We start from the raw sequence: 21438 nt of genomic DNA, 5'->3' as shown, positions 1-21438 counted from the left end.
CATGAGGACATCCAGGAACAGAAAATAGCAAGACCTTGACCTCTGACTTGTACTACTTGGAAACAGTCTTACAGGAAAAGCAAGTTCTGAAAATTCCCAGTCAAGAAGTTTACTGAAAGCTGCAGACTTCACTGGTAGCCTGTTTCCTGTAGACAAGTCTGGCACAAGACGACCAGCAACTTAGTTTCCACTTAAGGATATGACAAATGAAAGTTTTTTGATTACTATTAAAGGGAAGCTGTCACCATTAAATGCAGTACAATGTGCAGGCAGCATGCTTAAGCACAGATGGAGCTGAGCAGGCCGATGTCCACTATTATGGGAAAAGATCCTGACAGACATCCCCAATGCACAACTGAAGTCAGAAAAAGCAGAGATTTGTATAAATTACAAATGCTGATTCTTTTCCAGACTCCTGGTCTATAACATGCTGCCTGCAGATCGCACTACACTTCATGTCTGTATATCTGTAAGGTATACAGATGTAGCAGAACTTAAAGAAGACCTTTCACCAGAATAAAGTATCTAAACTGACTATATAGACGTGTAGAGCGGCGCCCAGGGATCCCCCTGCACTTACTGTTATCCCCGGGCGGCCCTCCGTTCTCCGGGTATAGCCTCCGGTATGTTCATAGTTAGGCTCCACCCAGGGGAACCTGCCATGGTCTCCTTCTCCTATGCTGTAGCGCTGGCCAATAGCCTGGCTATGAGCTGAGCGCTGCGATTGGCCAGCGCTACAGCATAGGAGAAAGAGACGCCGGCAGGTTCCCCTGGGTGGAGCCTAACTATGAACATACCGGAGGCTATAACCGGAGAACGGAGCGGCGCCCGGGGATAACAGTAAGTGCAGGGGGATCCCTGGGCGCCGCTCTACACGTCTATATAGTCAGTTTAGATACTTTATTCTGGTGAAAGGTCCTCTTTAAGCTGGCCATACACTTTATTCTTTTGTTGGCCGAACCCGCCAAGAACAGCATGTTCAGTTGACACTGTGTGTGGGGAGCTTCCGACTGTACCCCGACAGATGATGTCGGCGGAGACAAGAACTGGCGAAAAGAAATATCCACTGGACCGTAATGTTCTCCGGAGAGATAAGCCGCCACCAGAAATTTCTGGCAGCAGTTTTCTCCGCTCTTCCTATAGCATATGCAGAATGTAAAAGTGTACGGGGAAGATGGCAGAGATAGGTGTCAGCCGAACAATTGTAGAATGTATGTGGCCAGCTTAAAAGGAACTGTGAGAACACTTGTCACAGTGTAATTTCATGACACAAGCCAATGAAAACCACTGAAAAAGTCAATTAAAGCGTTCATGCCATTGTTTACTTAATACATTAACCCAGGGCCGGCGTCATAACCGGCAAACCCGGGCAAGTGCCGGGGCCCAATGCTCCTGGGGGGCCCACTGAGCTGCTATGAGCACTTACATCAATACAGATGGAAGCTCTCATTGCTGTCATTTCACTTACGCAGTACCCCTTTGGTGGGCCCTCTGAGTCACATGAGGCCGGCTACTGCAGAGACTCAGACACGCCCCTTCTACACAGGACATGCTGCCTGAGGAGAGAGACCGGCAGGGCTGGAGCAGAAGTGTGAATACAGGTTGTCAGTGAGTCTGCACTGTGAAGGGCTGGAGCAGAAGTGTGAACACAGGTTGTCAGTGAGTTTGCACTGTGAAGAGCTGGAGCAGAAGTGTGAAGACAGGTTGTCAGTGAGTCTGCAGCAGAAGTGTGAACACAGGTTGTCAGTGAGTCTGCACTGTGAAGAGCTGGAGCAGAAGTGTGAACACAGGTTGTCAGTGAGTCTGCAGCAGAAGTGTGAACACAGGTTGTCAGTGAGTCTGCACTGTGAAGAGCTGGAGCAGAAGTGTGAACACAGGTTGTCAGTGAGTCTGAACTGTGAAGAGCTGGAGCAGAAGTGTGAACACAGGTTGTCAGTGAGTCTGCACTGTGACTGTCTCTTCTCTGTCGGACGGGGGAGGGGGGACTCTTCGATCTGCTGCTGGATGCTGCTTCATTCTATTTAGTTGTTTTACTGTTTCATTAAGCAGTTTGCCCCCATATCCTGTCCTATCTCATCCTCATGGACCCACTTCTGTCTCCTTTCCTCCCTCATGTATCCAGAGCTCCTGTCCCTCCCTCCTATCTTCTATTGCTGCCCTGCACAGACCTCCTGCCACTACTTGTTGCAGGGTGGATTTGATTTAAATCAAACTGATTTAAATCACGATTTAAATGGACACACCTTCTCATTCAAAGAGTTTTCTTTATTTTCATGACTATGAAAATTGTAGATTCACACTGAAGGCATCAAAACTATGAATTAACTCATGTGGAATTATATACATAACAAACAAGTGTGAAACAACTGAAAATATGTCATATTCTAGGTTCTTCAAAGTAGCCACCTTTTGCTTTGATTACTGCTTTGCACACTCTTGGCATTCTCTTGATGAGCTTCAAGAGGTAGTCCCCTGAAATGGTTTTCACTTCACAGGTGTGCCCTGTCAGGTTTAATAAGTGGGATTTCTTGCCTTATAAATGGGGTTGGGAACATCAGTTGCGTTGAGGAGAAGTCAGGTGGATACACAGCTGATAGTCCTACTGAATAGACTGTTAGAATTGGTATTATGGCAAGAAAAAAGCAGCTAAGTAAAGAAAAACGAGTGGCCATCATTACTTTAAGAAATGAAGGTCAGTCAGCTGAAAAATTGGGAAAACTTTGAAAGTAAGGGCTATTTGACCATGAAGGAGAGTGATGGGGTGCTGCGCCAGATGACCTGGCCTCCACAGTCACCGGACCTGAACCCAATCGAGATGGTTTGGGGTGAGCTGGACCGCAGAGTGAAGGCAAAAGGGCCAACAAGTGCTAAGCAGTAATCAAATGCCAAGAGTGTGCAAAGCAGTAATCAAAGCAAAAGGTGGCTACTTTGAAGAACCCAGAATATGACATCTTTTCAGTTGTTTCACACTTGTTTGTTATGTATATAATTCCACATGTGTTAATTCATAGTTTTGATGCCTTCATAGTCATGAAAATAAAGAAAACTCTTTGAATGAGAGGGTGTGTCCAAACTTTTGGTCTGTACTGTATATATATATATATATATATATATATATATATATATTTATAGAGAGAGAGAGAGAGAGAGCACATATAAATAAATAAATAAATATAGATATATGTATATATATATATATATATATTACATACGAATATATATATATCAAACAGTCATAAATAAATGTGTTATATATATGTGTGTGATATATATATATAAACACATTTATATATTTATATGTAATATATATATATATATATATATATATATATATATATATACAGTATATCTATATTTATTTATATGTGCTCTCTCTCTCTCTCTATATATATATATTTATTAATTATGGGTATATTATTTATAAGCGTATAGTGTCTCTAAATATCCTTTTTTTTTAATAATTGCACCCCATTTCGTTGGTGGTTGTAGTGGCTGCATGCTTATTAGGCAAATACTTACCTAAATCAAGCATCCAGCGACGTCACCGGACTCTCCGCCTCCTTACCAGCGATGCCGACGTCTTCTCTTCCGGGTGTAGGGCTGACGTCATCGGCGCAGGCGCACTGAGGAAGAAGCAGCCAAGCGAGCGTCCTTCTCTCAGAGCGCCTGCGCCGAATGAGGACCGGTACAGCGCAGGTGCGGGATTTGAGCTGCAGGCAGGGCCAGCTGGAGGATGAGAGCTGGCCCTGTCAATCAGTTGGAGGAGGTGGGTCGTTTTTTCAGACCGAGGATGCGGCGGCTACCAGCAAGTCCGCCAAACTTGCTGGTAGTGAAGTAATTTGCATATCACAAAAGTACGATTTTTTACTGAAATCACAGCACAGCCAGAGGTAAGAGGGCTATATATGGAATCTGCATACATTAGCAAATATAAGTCCAAAACTGAAAATTGCTGTTTGGGGGGTGACAGAAGCCCTTTAAACCTATACAGCCTTATTCTACATAATTAAAAAACGAATCTTTATTTCATGATGGAATAACCTTTGGATGGTAATATATTTTCCTCAAAAAGCATTTTATATATAAAAAAAATCAAATTTAAATAAAAAAAATCCGATTTTTTTTATATATTTTTTTTTAAATCATAGATTTTTATCCACCCTGACTTGTTGTATGAATCCCCCTCAGAGCCCCTTCCACCTACTTGCTGTGTCCACCCCTCCTGTCCATCCATGGCCCCTGTCTCTCCTCTGCCTCTCATTATGGTGGCATCTGAACCGCATTCACCATAAGGACCTTCTAACGTCACAGGGTCATGTGACTGTGCCCCCCACCCTGTACTGTGCCCCCCACCCCGTACTGTGCCCCTTTATACCCTGCATTGTGCCCTCTTACCACACCCTGTACAGTGCCCCTAGTCATTCCCTGTACTGTGCCCTCTTATACCCTTTTATCTGGTCACTGTATGGTGATTTTATCATTGTATGGGGGCTCTGGTGGTCATTATACTAAATAGAGTGTCAATGGGGATCATTATACTAAATGGGGGGCACTGGGGGTCATCATATTGGGGGCTACTGGGGGTCATTATTCTGAATTGGGGGCGACTGGGGATTATTATTCTGAATGGAGGGCCGCTGTGGGGTCATTATACTGTGTGTGGGGCCACTGGGGGTCATTATACAGTGTGCGCGGGGCATTAGGGGTCATTATACTGTGTGAAGGGCCACTTGTGGTCATTATACTGTATAGGGGCCACTGGGGGTCATTATACTGTGTGGGAGCCACAGAGGGACATGTAAATGTAAAAAAATGCCTCAAGGGGGCCCACTGGGATTTATCGCCCAAGGGCCCACATGAACCTGGAGCCGTCCCTGCATTAATCATTGCTTTTAGCTATGCTATATCTGCACAATGATAAAGAACACATTAGATCTCTTAGATTAGATTTACATTTTTACTACACCCCTGTGAAACATAACTATAAAGCAATTACTGAAGCAAAGCTATTTGCCACGTTTCTAACCACGGGTGCCGCAAAAATTTTCAGAATGTACCCCTCTAACCTTGGTCACTGGAGTTCAGCAGGGTAGCTGGCTAATGAATAACCACTTAATAGATTTTGCCACTTTAAAAAAAAATAATCTAAAAGGCATAAACTTGTGGGCACTAAAAGCCCCTCATTTCACACCACAGCACCGGGTTCCGGGTCCCCCACTGCGTATGGATTCCATCTGCGTGCACGGCCACAGAAGAGGATGTGTCCAGGGCAGCGCTCATGTCCATATCCGTTTTTATGGATCACAAATTGCAGATCCATAAAACACGGATACCGGCCGTGTGCGTTCCGTATTTTCATGATTGGAATGTCCTTCTGCATGATAGAAATGCCTATTCATGTACACAAAAACGGACAAGAATAGGACATGCTCTATCTTTTTTTCGGGGCCACGGAACAGAAGTGCAGGTGCGGACAGCACACAGTGTGCTGTCTGCATCTTTGCGGCCCCATGGAAATGAACAGGTCTGCATCCAGATGTGGACAGAAATGTACAGTTAAATGGACTCTAAGTCATGTGACTGCTGCGATCTTGATTGCCGTTGATGAGGTGGCCACTAACGTCCACTGTTTACAGAAGAAATCCACGGGCGGATGGGGGACCCTGAACCAGGGTGCTGTGTAAGAATTGAGGAGGCTTGGGGGTTCCTCACAGAATTTACAGCGTTACCAGTCATCTAGACACAGTATCCCGTATTTTTCGCCCCATATGGGGGAAAAATACCCCTGCGTCTTATGGGTCGAATACTAATGAAGCGCTTCCATTATGGAAGCGCTTCATTAGTACTGAAGGACCGGGAAGCGCTGAAGGCTCTGTACTCACCGCTTGCTGGTCCTCGGCTGTCAGGTGTGAAGGCTGCGCACAGTGTGAGGGCACACTGTGACCACATGCTGTGTGCGCCAGTTCACAGCACAGCAGACGGAGGAGGAGGAAAACAGAGCGCGGGCAGTGAGGCGCGACGGCGTCCAGAGCAGGAGAGGTAAGTGATTTTTTTATTTTATTCCATATGTGGCTGATAGGGGTGAAATATCACTTCTAGGGGCAGGTGACAAAAAATGGGGATGAAATATCACTTCTAGGGGCAGGTGACAAAAAATGGGGGTTGAAATATCACTGCTGTGGGCTGGTGAGAGGCAATGGGGGCTGATTTTAGGCTGCTGGGGGCTGGTGAGAGGCAATGAGGGCTCATATAACACTGCTGGGGGCTGGTGAGAGGCACTGGGGGCTGAAGAGAGGCTGCTGGGGGCTGATATGAGGCTACTGGGGGCTGGTGAGAGGCACTGGGGGCTGATGAGAGGCACTGGGGGCTGAAGAAAGGCACTGGGGCCTGAAGAGAGGCTGCTAGGGGCTGATATGAGGCTACTGGGGGCTGATGAGAGGCACTGGGCTCTTATCTGAGGTCTGATTGGGGGTCATTCACATTGGGGTCTGATCTGAGGTCTTATTGAGGGTCTGATCTGCGTCTTATGGGCCGGTGCATCTTATAGGGCAAAAAATACGGTAATTGTACAAAGAAATGTAAAGACAAAAGGGGACATTTATCAATCATTTATCAATCCATTTAGAAATCAGTTCAATTGCAGCATTTCTTGCAACACTTGGTCGAATTTTGCAACATTTAGTGAACCTCGCCACTTTTCAAGGTGGTCTATGTTTAAGGGATAAAAATGAGATTAGACCTGCATTATGGCACATTTACTATGTGTGACTTTTGCAAAAGCGTCATCTCCACACCAGGCAACCCTCCCTTTTAACATTTACGTGTAAACCACATTGCAAGCACACCACATATATTATTAAGGTGCGTCATTTTGTATATTTGTAAAAGAAAATTCGGATCATCAGCTGCAGCTTTTATTTATTCATTCATAGTTTCCACAGATTACCTGTAAACTGTAGAACACGGAAGGATGGAAAACAAGACTCATGCCCCGTCAGCCGAGATTCAGAATGTGGGTGGCTGTAGCGAAATAACCGTCTGGCCAGTAGTAGTAATAATAGTAGTAACTGCAGGCCACAGTAATCTCTAGTTTCTGGTAGATGCCAGATTAATATTGAGGACTGAGAGGGTGATATTGTGGAATGAATGGCTCATCCTCTCAATCACTGCAGGATGATATCGATGTCACCTCTGAGTCTGATACCATGCCTTTGAGCCTGGGGTCAGTGAGTTCCTCCCGATCCTCTACCTTGCAGCCTTGGAGAAGCCTTTCACTTGCATCATCTCTGTCTTCACTGCCCCCTCTTATTGGGGTACCTTCTTTTTCCTAATAAGGGGCAACAACCCACATGCTATTGAAGATACTCAAGATAGTCCTTCTCTTGATGACTTGTGTGAGGAGCATCAGTGTTTTGACAACTATGAGGAGAGGGTTCAGGCAGAAACAGGGGACCACTGCCATGTGCAAGATATGCAGGATGAAAATAAGTTGTGGGCGTTCAAACACAAACATAGGTACTAGAGCTCTATTGCAGTGGTATCATTGGATCCTGTGGTAAAACAGAACTGGCCAGCATTCAGAATAAGAATCTCCACCTTCTCCCGCTCTTCTTTGTGGTAGCCAGACTGCATCCTGAAGCAATAAAATGTCCTTGTCATCATCATCAGTTAAGAAGAAACACCACCCCATCTCCTATAGAAGATACTCTAGATAATATTTCTGTTGATGACTTGTGTAAGAAGCGTCAGTGTTTGGACTGCCATGAGGAGGATGTTCGGGCCGAGATGTGGTCAACATGCATAGCTGTGTTTTTGGTAGTGGTAGAAGTAGTGGCATTTGTAGCCATGGTAATGGTGGAAAGGGCAGTGGTAGCCTTGGCTACAGTGGCACTCAGGGCAAATACTCCTGCTCAGACTCCTCTTCCTCATTGTCCTCCTCTCCACCATGAGTTATCCATAATGGAATGTGTGGCCAGGACAAAACTATTTGCAACCAGCAATTAGCTTGTGTGGAGAAGCTGAATCCCACCTGGCCAAGTTCCTGGCGGTGCAGTTGCTGCTGTACCAATTACCGCTGGTTGTAGTAATTGTGGGGTAGTTCCTTGCCTTCACCCAAATAGTTTTCTTCTGTATGGCACTCGTACTCAGCTGTCCATAAAATGTGTCTCATCATTCCCTTACACACTTCAGCACCTTCATCAAAATTTCATCAGCAGGCATTGTTACCTCTAGCCACCTGTCCATAAATATTGTCTCGTTGTTCTCTTAATCAGGCACACTTCCTTGTCTTCACCAAAATTTTATTCAGCAGGCACTGCTACCTCTGGCCAGCTGTCTGTAAAATAGTTTTTTTGTTCTGCCAATATGGCAAACTTCTGAGCCTTCAACTAAATTTCATTAGGCAAGTATTACTACCTCTGGCTCTAGCTGTCTGTAAAATTGTCTCATCGTTCTCCAAATGTGGCGAAGTTTGCGCCTTCATCCAAATTTTATTCTTCCGTATGTGACCAGTATAAGAGAGTGTGAAAGCAATAACATCAAATTTAAAATACCTGCTCCCGATTAACCCCTGTGACCTTGTGGGAACAATGATTGGGAACAATCTGGCTATTTTCACTTAGGGGTGTACTCACTTTTGTTGCCAGCGGTTTAGACATTAATGGCTGTGTGTGGAGTTAGTTTGAGGGCACACCAAATTTACATTGTTATACAAGCTGTACACTGACTACTTTACATTGTATCAAAGTGTCATATCTTCAGTGTTGTCCCATGAAAAGATATAATAAAATATTTACTAAAATGTGAGGGGTGTACTCACTTTTGTTAGATACTGTATGTATGTCCACTAAAGGAATCCGCGCCGTCACATTTACAATCACGAAATTTGGCACACAGGTACCGGTACATCAGGTGTCCGGGAAGGCTTTAGACCAGGTCTCAGCTCTCTAGGACGTACCATTCCTGAGATATTCCCAAAAAATAGAAGTTGGTCACATGACCCTTATCAGCTAATAGAAGCTCGCAGGCCGTTAGCCTACACATACACAGTTTTACTCCAGGTTTCCATAATAACCCAGCCATTTTTCTTCACTGCTGTAGGTAGGAAGGAAATCTGGCACCAGGATAATCGCTATTGAAGTAAAGCCATGGCCTAATAGCACTTAGTACCTTATTTCAAGATGTGCCTTTGTTTTAGCAATAGATGTTTTTATCCTCTGAAAATCTAGTTTATTTGGTATGCAAGTGAGTCAGTAAGGTGCCAAGCGGGGCGTCACTCTTGCAGGAAGGAGCCCAGACACACCCCCTGCCACAATGTGTCCACCCTCAAAAGACAAACTTAAAACCACGCCCCGATCTGGTTAGGCCCTCCCACTCCTCAGCCGACAGAGATTGAAAAAATGAAGTTAAAAATCAACTTCTGTCAGCTGCAGGGGTGGGAGGGATGGTGACTTTCTCCCTGCAGCTCACACTCAGACAGCACATTGCTGCTGTCTGAGAGTGAGCTGTTCAAAAGGACACCCCCCCAATCCAGTTAGGCCACGCCGCCACCACCCTCCTCAGCAGACAGGGATTAAAAAAATGAAGTTAAAAATCACCTTCTAGGTCCCCTAAGCCACGCCCAATCTGGCTAGGCCACGCCCCATCCCACTACTCAGACGACAGGGATTGAAAAAATGAAGTTAAAAATCAACTTCTGTCAGCTGCAGGGGTGGGAGGGACGGTGACTTCCTTCCTGCAGCTCACACTCAGACAGTACAGTGCTGCTGTCTGAGAGTGAGCTGTTCAAAAGGACATCCCTGTGTCCATCCAGGCCCTGCGAGGACAGGGAGTCTGAAAGTCGTACTGTCCGGCCTAAAACTGGACCTCTAGCCACCGCAGGGACAGGCTGCTGTAGAGGTCACAGTTAAGGGGATGGTCCGCTATGGAGGTCAGTGTTAAGGGGCAGATTGCTGTAAAGGCCACTGTTAAGGGGGCAGGCCCCTGTGAAAGTCAAAGTGAAGGGGGTGGTGTGCTGTGAAACTCACTGTTAAAGGGGAAGGCTGCTGTAAAGGACAAAGTTAAGGGGGTGGACTGGTGTGGAGGCCTAATTTTAAGGGACGGGGCACTGTGGGGGCAGGGGTCAGTGTAGGTCACTGTTAAGGGGACGGGGTGCTATAGATGTCACTGTTATAGTGGATAGTGTTGATATCTTTTAATGACACATACAAACACTAAATGAAATAGATTAAATATACCCGAGCGGGTCCTTCAACTAGTTTTTAATAAAAAAATTAAAAAAATAAAAACAGAGAAAGACAAGAGAGAAAATATGAGTCCTAGGAGACTTCAAAGTATCATATACCAAATTTAGGCCAGTTACAGCACTTCTGCTTTGGGTAGAATCAATTTTGACCTGAATCAAATTTTGACTGATGGTGATGTCGACCCAAGGCAAATTTCAAGAAATATGGACCACTTGAGATCAGCTCATTATTAGATCTCCTTATGAAAGACCATTGCTGTGAATGGACAACCCCTTTAAATCCAGAACCTCACAATACATATTGTACATCCGAATCATGCCCAGTCATTCATAGCTGTCAACTTTCTCTGAAGAGATTTATTAGGGTAACCCTTTATTTTTGCCCACAAAGAGCATTTGGTATATTTTTCCCAAAAGCTAGAATCAACTGCAGCTTTGTTCAAGATAACAGTGAAAAGGATGGGGTGCAGTTAAACAAAAATAGCTTACAGAGCGGTCACAGGGGCTTAGCAAGTTCTGGACCACTCCACGACTTTAAGGCTCCATTCAGACGTCCGTGTGTGTTTTGCGGATCCACAAAACACGGACACAGGCAATGTGCGTTCTGCATTTTGCGGACCGCACATCGCCGGCACTTAATAGAAAATGCCTATTCTTGTCCGCAATTGCGGACAAAAATAGGACATGTTCTATTTTTTCCGGGATCGGTAATTGCGGCCCCGGAAGTGCGGGTCCACATTTCTGGATCCGGGCCGCACGGTGAGGCCCCATAGAAATTAATGGGTCCGCAATTCCGTTCCGCAAAATGCGGAACGGAATTGTGGACGTGTGAATGGAGCTTAAAGGGTTGTTCCAAGTTTAGAAGTTATTCTCTGGCCGAATGCACACGGCCGTGGAACACGGTCGTGAGCGGTCCGTGGTATCCCGGCCTGGCATCCTGCTGACAGCAGGAGCACACGGCGTCATTGGCTGCTATGACGCTGTGTGCTTCATGCCGCCGCTGCACTACAGTAATACACTCGTATAGATCATACCACTGTATTACTGTAGTGCAGCAGTGGCATGAAGCGCACGGCGTCATAGCAACCAATGACGCCGTGCGCTCCTGCTGTCAGCAGGATGCCAGGCCAGAATACCACGGACCGCTCACATCCGTGTTCCACGGCCGTGTGCTTTCGGCATCTATCTGCAGGATAGGGAATAAGTAACTGATTGCTGGGGTTCTGACTGCTGGGACTCCCACCAATGCTGAGAATGTGGTTCCTATTCCACTATCTGATGGAGTGGCAGGTCCAGCATGCGCCCTGCCGCTCCATTCTTTCTCTAGGGGACCACCAGAAATAGCTGGGTGCTGTACTCAACTAACAGTTAGTTATCAGGTGAATAGGGGATAAATTCTAATCTTGATACAACTCCTTTAAACGTCTGGGTGAAGTCTGCTTTTATCTCTGCAAGGATATTTCTGAACATCTTTTCAGAATCTGCAGCTCCACACAGCTCCATACAGCTGCAGGAGCGGGGAGCTGGTTGTCAATGATAGCCAGGATCCATATAGAGAAAGCATGGCTTATTGCTGTCCCTACCTTCCCCATCACTCTATAGACAGCGTTCAATGAGCGCTGTGTATACAGATCAGGAAGCGGTTGTGCTGCTTCCTGCTCTCATCCTGGCAAGTGGGGGCCCAATATCTGCACAAGCTCCTGGGTCTTAGGAGGGTAAATGGCCCGGTCTTGAACTGGTTAAAAATATAAAAGAATAGGTACTCACCCTCACAAATCCCCCCCTTCAGCCTAAAGCAGTCAAGGTCCCTGTTGCTCTGCAATACTGGCTACCATGCATGCCTCAAACTGCCCTCTCAGTCAATCGCCAGCCACAGCTTGTGTAACTGTGCCACCAATCAAATGGTTCATTCCAGATCACTGCCCTGTGTTTCGGCCCATGTTATCGGGTCTTTAAACAGGCTGAGGCGAAATATCGAGAACAAATGCTTATATGAACACTTAAACTAATGCTGGTGAGCTGGGAACTCTTTTAGAAAGAATAAAACGTATTTTATCTGTTTAACGAAGTAAAAGCTAAGATGAAAAAGGTGCTCAAAGAAGAAGAATATATAATGGAGGTCAGATCAGGTACCATTTGGTGAGGCTAAAGGGGTCAAATGAAGCTCACAAGTCTCAGTGGTGGTGTGAACTCCACAATGCAGCAACATAGCAAAGTGCCTAGGTACACTATCCCTCATAGACCCTAGTTTGTTGATGGGAAATACCTAAATGGTTGCAATCGGAGCACCCGCCCTGAAAAGAGCAACCCCCAGCCTCTGGAACCTTGGACCTATGTAATCCACGCTAACATAAACTAACCCCTAATGGCTCCAACGCATTTCGCCGGGTCATGCGGCTCATCAAGGAGCAGCGTTGTGGGTCAGTGCATTACTGAGCGGCAGTGGCAAGTGAACACTGCCTGCCACTTCCTTTTGCACACCTAACTCCACCCACAAAAGGGGCTCGTCGACGCAACCAATGGCAGGTGAAGGGAGAAGACCAGCCAGGTCAGCTCAGTCAGGTTCTCTCTCCGCCCACTCTGATGCGGCCAAGGCATCAAGGGGGCGGGGAGATAACCATGGGGATCAGAATTTGTTTCCCCTGCAAGTTCGTCCACACCACAGCTCGGGAGAGGCATGGCTTAACAAAAGGGAATTGGGTAATCTGTCATTATGATAATTATACACATTGCTCTTCAGGATCCATGTGTCACGGCTTGGAGGTAGTTTGCTGTGACACTTTTGCTGCGCATGCTGGTTGCCGGTGGCAACATGTTGTTCTATTGCATGCGTGTGTGCTTTCCCTTTAAGGCTGTTGCCCTTCCTTTCTGGTGTGCACAGGGTTAAGGCGTGAGCAAGGTGGAGCTGGGTGTGGTCTCAGGTCTCTTCATATGCTGCTGTGAGACTGAGATCATTGTTATGTCTGCCTTTGTATGAGAAGGAGCTTGCTCCTTTCTTGGATGCTATCTGAGGGCCATCCTAGTTTGACATCGATGTCATCCCTTTGTTTCTATTCCTTTACCTATCCTCACTTGTTGTTTTGAGTATGGTGTGTGATGTACAGGGTGTTTGTTGTATGTCATTTGATGTTCCATATCTGGTCTATTTGGTGCTTGTAGTCCAGCATGGTTGTTTGACATTTCCCCTGTTTGTCTGTACCTCCGGAAGGGGGTCCCTGGGGTTCCCCAGAGGGGAAACTACAATTCAGTTAAGCAGCGCTGTCTGGGTCCGCCATGCATCTTGCCGCATGGTGGTCCAGGCAGTTACTGCTGCTCCTGTGTTTGGTGTTGGTACTGAGTCCAGATTTGGGCCACACTGTCTTTCACAGTATCCAGTGATTGGGGTGCGGATGACTCGTTCCTTTTAGTTGTTGTGGGCAGGTAAGTGACGTTGTGGTCCTGTAGTCTGTTCATTCTGCCACAGGACACTTACCTGTCGAGTTTGTCCACTGCTTACTGTCTGCTCCTCTCCTTGCGGTTAGGCCTGCAGAGACTCCTGCTCTTCCGTGTCTTAGATGAACAGGTCGTCTCTGGCCCTGACCTTACTACCAGGGATCATCAGGGTTAGTAGGGCTCTAGCTTTCCTGAGCATAAGCTGCCCTACCTTCTAGGTCCGCTCATGCAGTTAGGAGTCAGGGCGAGGATTAGGGATGTGCTAGGAGGTGTCCCGCTCCCTTATCCTTGGTTTCAGGCCTGGTGGCATTTGTTTCTTCCCTGACATTGTACAGTGGGGGTTTCCCCCACTCCCCAACCGTGAAACCATGGGGCTGAAAGTTATAAACGCCCGAATCAAATGCAGCAGGAGCTTGTATAGAAAGATGGGACGATATTTTATTAGATCAGACTCACAAGACAGGCAGCTCAGTGCCTGGAGATATTTACAAGGGGCTAATAGAGAAACAGTAGTCGCCCATTTGAAGTCAAATGTCTCCCTCCAATCATAAAAAGGACTTATATGACAGAACCTCGTTAAGACCACTGGGGGTGACACTTTTTATTTTAAAGATCCACTTTGATTCAGTTTTCAGGATTGAATTGTCCTAATCACCTCCTCGGAGACCGTGCGGTACATAGATCCCCATGAAGTGAATAGATGCTATATTACCGTTATGGACTTCATTAATGTGTCTCGCCACAGACGTATCTTTTTTATTTAGGATATCATTGACATGATCTCTAATCCTGCGTCTAAGCTCTCTCTTGGTCTTCCCTATATAATCCAATGGGCATGAGCACTTGGCGAGGTACACTACACCACAAGTCTGACAATTGCTGAAGTCTAGAAGGATGCCATCCGTGTTTCACGGATAAATAGGAAGGGATGCTTTGGAAATTCTTTTTCAGCTGCACAGTGTCCGTGAAAAATGGAAGACACGCGGACAGCAAAAAATGGACATACGGACCACACATGGATCCTTCACGGACATTTTCATGGAGGCATCATGCATTTTAGCACGGACACGGACGTGTAAATAAGACTTTCTCTGGTGAGGGACTGAAAAAAATTAGGTGTTTCCCAGGAAAAAACTAAGTAGGGCTGTCTGTACACATTGCAGCTCTGTAGCAAAATTCGCATGCGAATCGCCACAAATTGCTGCGCGGTACTTGCTGTCTGGCACCTGTATATCTGTGCTCTCTGCATCAAATAGCATTTACAGGAGTGGGCAGGCAAGTGCAAGCAGCAGTGAGCCGAGCGTGGATCCTGCCGCCGGGCCACCCTGTGCAATACATCAGATCCAATCAATCTCAGCTCATGATTTCTCTGCTATGTAGGCCTTCAAGCTATGGCTGACCTCCAGAGATTTGGCTGCTTTGCCTGCCTCATCAGATACCCTTTCTGCAGCACCTTTCACCTTTTATAGCACTTCTCCCCAAAACGTTCAATATAACGCAGCCCAGTTATACAGAATAACGCCTGCTGAGGTACCCAGTCAAGATTTTTAATCGCCCCAGAGTGAGGGCTCATGCACACGACCGTGTGCCCCCCGTGGCCGTATTGCGCCCCGCATATGGCGGGTCCACAATACACGGGCACTGGCCGTGTGCATTCCGCATCACGGACCCATTCACGGAGATGCGGAACGGAGGCACAGATTAGAACCCCACGGAAGCACTACAGACCGTATACGGAACCATTAATTTCAATGGGTTCTAAAAAAAACGGAAGGTACTCCGTGTGCATTCCGTATTTCCGTTTTCGCAAAAAAAATAGAACATGTCCTATTATTGTCCGCATTACGGACAAGGATAGTACAGTTCTATATAGGGCCAGCTGTTCTGTTCTGCAAAATACGGAATGCACATGGATGTCATCCGTATTTTGCGGATCCATTTTCTGCGGACCACAAAATACATACAGTCGTGTGCAAGAGGCCTAAGGCTAAGGCCTGCTGGCCACATCCATATTTCCTTTCCTCAAATTCTAGAACATGTCCTATTGTCATCCATATAGTGGACAAGAATAGTCATTTCTAGTGACGGGAGTGAGAAAAATGTGAACAGCACAGGATGGTATCTGTATTTTGTGGATCCATGGTTTGCGGATCACAATATAGACACAGTTGTGTGCAGGAGGGCTAAGGCCTCATGCACACGACTGTTGTTGTGGTCCGCATCCGAGCCGCAGTTTTTTGAGGCTCGGGTGCGGAACCATTCGCTGTCCGCATCCGTTGCTCCGTTCCGTGGCCTCCAAATTTTTTTTTAGCATGTCCTATTCTTGACAAGAATAAGCATTTCAACAATGGGCCGCCCGTTCCGTTCCACAAATTGCAGAAGGCACACAGGCGGCTTCCGTTTTTGGCGGATCCGCGGTTTGCGGACTGCAAAAAACTGAACGGTCGTGTGCAGGAGGCCTAAGTCTGGGGGGTGACAATAGACCCAGTACACCCCAATTAGTCTATATATAGTTACATTCCTGAAAATGGATAATACAGCATGGATGTATTTCAGTATGCTGTACTGAGCACCTTGATGTACAGGGCTAAGGTGATCTGCAGCACATATACTGCACCATTGATCACCATATTGATTTTCCCATAATGCTCCACTGTAGCTGTGAAGCCGAGCAGAAAATGGTGACTGTACGCTACCATACGTTGCACTTACCCCGAGTCTGGCGCTTCATGTTGTCCCTCTTTCTTTACTGTACCAGGTGCCATATTAAGACCTTGAAGGAGAAGAAAAGAACTGTTCACTGAATGCAATGTTACCTATAGATGACATACAGCACTGCCATATGTGTGCCATATGTGAATGTGGGCAGTGCCGAGTACATATTCAGATGATTTCACACAGGACATTTTTCACATATCTTTTTTACACTATCACTGCATCACATTTAAAATGGTTTTCTGAGATTTATTTTACTGATGACCTATCCTCAGGATAGGTTGTCAGTATCTGATGGGTGTGGGTCAGCTGTTTGAGACGGTACCAGCTCTCCTGTGAGCGCCGTGGCCTTCTCTCTGCTTACCCTAGGCCAGTGAGGACACATTCATCAATCACGTGGCCTAGGGGCAGCTCAAGTGAATGGGCCAGAGCTGCAATACCAAGCACCGCCACTATACAATGTGCAGCGCTGTGCTTAGTAAGCTACGAGAAGACCGGGCACTCACAGGAGCGCTGCTGCCTTCTCAAAACAGCTAATCGGTAGTGGTCCTGTGTGGCGGACCCCCACGATCAGATACTGCATCAGTATTAAAATCTCAGAAATCCCCTTTAAGAATAAAGATGCTACTCCATCTACTCGCTGCACTCCTGAATAGAAGGGCATGTTCACACGTGCAGGATTTTCTGTTGCAGAGAGACCTTCCATAGAAGTGAATGGGATCAAATTCCTAAGAAAACTATGTATTTATTATCTATACAAACACCTCCGCCCTGGAAAACAGGATAATACATGTAATACATGACTCACTTCCTCTATGATGATCGGCAATGGATGTAGACATCTTGATTCCTCATAGCCTGCAGTCTATGAAGGATCTAAGGCTGGCCATACACATTAGACGAATGAGCTGTCGGAGTTCCCCATATACTTGTATGTTCGGCTTGACCAAGGATGCGTGTCCTGAATAGGCCAATTCCTGAGAACAAAAGTCCTGGGCGCTCTGAAATCCCCCTGTTCGATCGAGTCCTTCTGAAAGGGGCAGGTTCTGCGGGCATTTATCTTAGGCCCCATGCACATTACCATGTATTTCATACTTGTGCCATCCACATTTTTTGCAGATAGTCCTTTATATTTATGGGACAGAGGAAAATGCAGAATGCACCCGGTAGGGATCCACTGTGTGCAGACGGAAATAGGGACACGGCTGTCATGTATATGACCAGTTGTGGGATGCACTGGCAGCGTACATGCCAGGACAGTCTTCAGATGTATGCCCCAATCTGCACATAGACTTTAGTGGCCAAGTGTGCCTTCTTTTGGTACATGACTGGCCAGTATACGCCAGCATCCCGCAGCGCCATAGCGGACCACTCATCGTCCATACTAATACCGCACAGTCCACGGCAGTGTGAATTTCTCCTGATTACTTCTAGAACATGGTCTGAGGGAACTGCAGGGATCTCAAGTCTCCCTGACGTTCAGGGAGTATCCCGCTATTAGATAGCGGCTCCCTGACGCCCTCATGTGAGACAATATATCCCAAGGTTTACTGATAGCAGAGCAGAGAGATAAGAGAAGTGACAGGACACAGAGTTTAGATTACAGGTTGAATTAACCCTTTAGGGTCAAATTGGCTTCTCAAGGAGATAAATATGTTAAAGGCATCCCTTCTTCTGTCTCATTCAGTAGCTATAGAACTATTGAGAGAGATGTATTTTTTTTAAATACATTTAACCCTCTATTTTAATTATATTATTTACCCCAGTGTTAAATTCACCCCCCTGGATGCTTGTTTTTTTCCTACAGTGGGGTAGATAATTACACACAGGGTTTTAAAGAATAAACTTCCTGACTCAGACCAAGAGCCGACTCAGCGAGTCAGCAAGTGAATCGAAGCATCCGCGCATGCGCATTGCGCAACCTAAGCTTTGGTTCACTTGCTTCTTGTCAGCTCAGCGAATGAACCGAAGATTTGATTCATGAATCGGTTCATTTGAATGAACTGATTCAAATGAACCGATTCATGTGAAAGATCCGAACTTCCCATCTCTAGTTTACTCGCAGTAAACCTTTCCGGCAACCTGTAGCAGTGTCCCCTTCTCGGCGCGTGCGCACAGTGCAAGAAGAAGCCGATGCCAGCAGTCCGCAACGGCGCATCAGGCTGAGCATGTGCGCACTCGCGGGATCTCAAAGCGGGAGGAGGGGGAGGGAGAGGCGGCACTGAGGAGTAGAAGGCGGCACTGGGCACGAACGGCTATGCGTGCGGCTGGGCACCATTCATCCACAGACCTCCCCTGCTTGGGCACCTTAATTCAGTGATTGACAGGTTAGTAAAACCTGTTTTTCCGCAGAATAAAGCCACAAATAGCTTTTATAAGGCCACCTTAGAAATCAGAATGCTACCCTGGACATGAGCAGATGTTTAGCTCACAGGGCTTATAGGTGGTGACAGAATCCCTTTAATCATATACAGAAATATGATCATTTGGGGGCAGGGTAATTAGCCCAGTCCTCCACACCATAGAGCACAGTGTGCAGATACTGCATATGTTCAGAAAATGTAGTAAAAAGTTTGTGAAAGAAAAAAATAAGAAAACCTCCCTGAAATGAGTTTTTGCAGGTTGGGATGTCTAGAACTGCTATTCATGCGGCTCTCCAGTATACAGGGACTCAAGGCCAAAGAAGATGGGACATCCACCAACACACCATAGATGCTCATTATTTCTGGAGATATGAGCGGTTTTCCATGGAATAATTTCAGGATCATGTCATACAGCGGGCTACAGGGCAATATGTGTGCCAGGTGCATGTCTTACTGACATAATGCCACCATTTGCCCCCTGCTCTGCCCACACTGAGCCCGGCTGTGAGGGAAACAACATACATGCAATACACATTACATATATGAGCCCTCCCTGACAGTGATAGTAGTGCACTTACCTCTCGGTGCCTGTGACCTTGTGTTCACCTCAGCGCCCACTGCCAGGAGGAGTCCTGACCCAGCAGCAGAGCTGTACTGTATACTGCCCGGGTACAGCAGCGGATCACGGACACGCCCCCAGCTCCAGGAAGCCCTACACCCGCTATAGTGGAGCCCCGCCCTGCTGCCGGCTGACAGTGGCTTGTCATGGGCGCGCACGGCACGGAGGACACGTCTCGGCTCCTCTCCAGCATCTTTATCTTCCCAATGAGCTCACTGCAAGAGACAAAGGAGGATCCTCAAATAAGGAACCTGGTGAGGGCAGCATTCACACCTGGAGTATTATGGTAGCTAGGGTTGCCACAACCCAAAAGTCAGGGCGTGGCTTGACACCGGGTGTTAAAGGGAACCTGTCACCTGGATTTTGTGTATAGAGCTGAGGACGTGGGTTGCTAGATGGCCGCTAGCACATCCGCAATACCCAGTCCCCATAGCTCTGTGTGCTTTTATTGTGTCAAAAAAACGATTTTAAATATATGTAAATTAAGCTTAGATGAGCCCTGCACCGCCCCGCATCCTCCGATTCTTCTCCTTGCTCCCCGACGTCACAAAGCTAGAGCGCCGTGATCTCGTGATGTGCGAGCTAGCGTTTGCACAGTTCATTCCCTGAGGCTGCCAGCACAGGGAAGGAACACTATGCCGACACTGCGCATGCGCTAGCTGGCGCATCGCGAGATTACGGTGCTCTAGCTTTGTGACGTCGGTGAGCAAGGAGGAGATTCGGAGTATGCGGGCCAGTGCTGGGCTCCTTCACAGTGGCGGTGGCTTGGCTTGGCCTCTTTTACATATATATAAAATTGTTTTGTTGACACAATAAAAGCACACAGAGCTATAGGGACTGGGTATTGCGGATGTGCTAGCGGCGATCTAGCAGCCCATGTCCTCAGCTCTATACCCAAAATCCAGGTGACAGGTTCCCTTTAAAGGGGTTATCCAATTTCAAGAAAACCTCCCACATGTGCCGGGCCCCTCACCGGTAATATAATTACCCCGTTTCCGATGCCGCTCCTGGTCCCCGCACCGCCGCTTCTCCCTGGCGGCCAATGGCAGGTGGAGACAGGAACGAGCCTCCCTAGAATAATGTGGCTCCCAGTATTAATAATGTCCCCATTAGTGCCCCCCAGAATTGATAATGCCCCCCATTAGTGTGCCCAGTAATAGTAATGCCTCCATTAGTGCTCACCAGAATTAATAATGCCCCCATTAGTGCCCTCAGTAATAGTAATGCCTCCATTAGTGCCCCTCAGTAATATTAATGCCCCAATCAGTGCCTCCAGTAATATTAAAACCTCCATTAGTGCCCCCCAGAATTGATAATGCCCCCCATTAGTGCCCCCAGTAACAGTAATGCCTCAATTAGTGCCCCCCATAATTAATAATGCCCCCATTAGTGCCCCCACTAACAGTAATGCCTCCATTAGTGCCCCCCAGAATTAATAATTTCCCCATTAGTGCCCTCAGTAATAGTAATGCCTCCATTAGTGCCCCTCAGTAATATTAATGCCCTAATTGGTGCCTCCAGTAATATTAATACCTCCATTAGTGCCCCCCCAGAAGTAATAATGCCCCCATTAGTGCCCCCAGCTATATTAATGCTCCCATTAGCACCCCCCAGATTTAAGAATGCCCCCATTAGTGCCCCCAGTAACAGTAATGCCTCCATTAGTGCCCCCAGAATTAATAATGTCCTCATTAGTGCCCCTCAGTAATATTATTAATGCTCCAATTAGTGCTCCACAAAATGAATAATGACCTCAGGATTAATAGTGCCCCCTTTAGTGCCCTTAGTAATATTAATGCCCCAATTAGTGCCCCCCAAATTAATAATACCCCCATTAGTGCCCCCAGTAATAGTAATGCCTCCATTAGTGCGCCCCCCCCCCCCCCCCCCAGAATTAATAGTGCCCGCCATTAGTAATATTAATGCACCATTTGGGCCCCCCAGTAATATTAATGCCCCCATTTGTGCCCCCCAGCAGGGCTGGTTTTAGATAAAATGTGGCCCTGGACGAAATTGAAAGTAGGGCCCCATATTCTTAAGTATTGTATCAACAGGCACATTTATTC

At 46.7% G+C, this 21438-nt stretch overlaps 1 protein-coding gene across 3 annotated transcripts in view; it reads right to left on the bottom strand.

Moving 5' to 3' along the window:
- The window catches only part of UPP1 (uridine phosphorylase 1), a 41291-nt gene extending 21833 nt beyond the window's left edge, over window positions 1–19458 (bottom strand). For 2 of the 3 annotated variants that reach the window (XM_040432146.1, XM_040432147.1), the window contains exons 1-2: window positions 19332–19458; window positions 16388–16448 (exon numbers count right to left, since the gene is read on the bottom strand). In XM_040432146.1, the coding sequence (XP_040288080.1) occupies window positions 16388–16440 (53 nt within the window). In that variant the 5' untranslated portion in view covers window positions 16441–16448; window positions 19332–19458. Of the gene's footprint in view, window positions 1–16376; window positions 16449–19331 lie in introns of all 3 variants that reach the window. The other variant, XM_040432148.1, reaches the window with a different exon arrangement.
- Window positions 19459–21438: the final 1980 nt, after the last annotated feature.

Source organism: Bufo bufo, chromosome 5, assembly GCF_905171765.1.
Source record: "Bufo bufo chromosome 5, aBufBuf1.1, whole genome shotgun sequence".
NCBI lineage: Eukaryota > Metazoa > Chordata > Amphibia > Anura > Bufonidae > Bufo > Bufo bufo.
The sequence above is the reverse complement of the archived record's forward strand: the minus strand, read 5'-3'. Positions and strand labels throughout refer to the sequence as shown.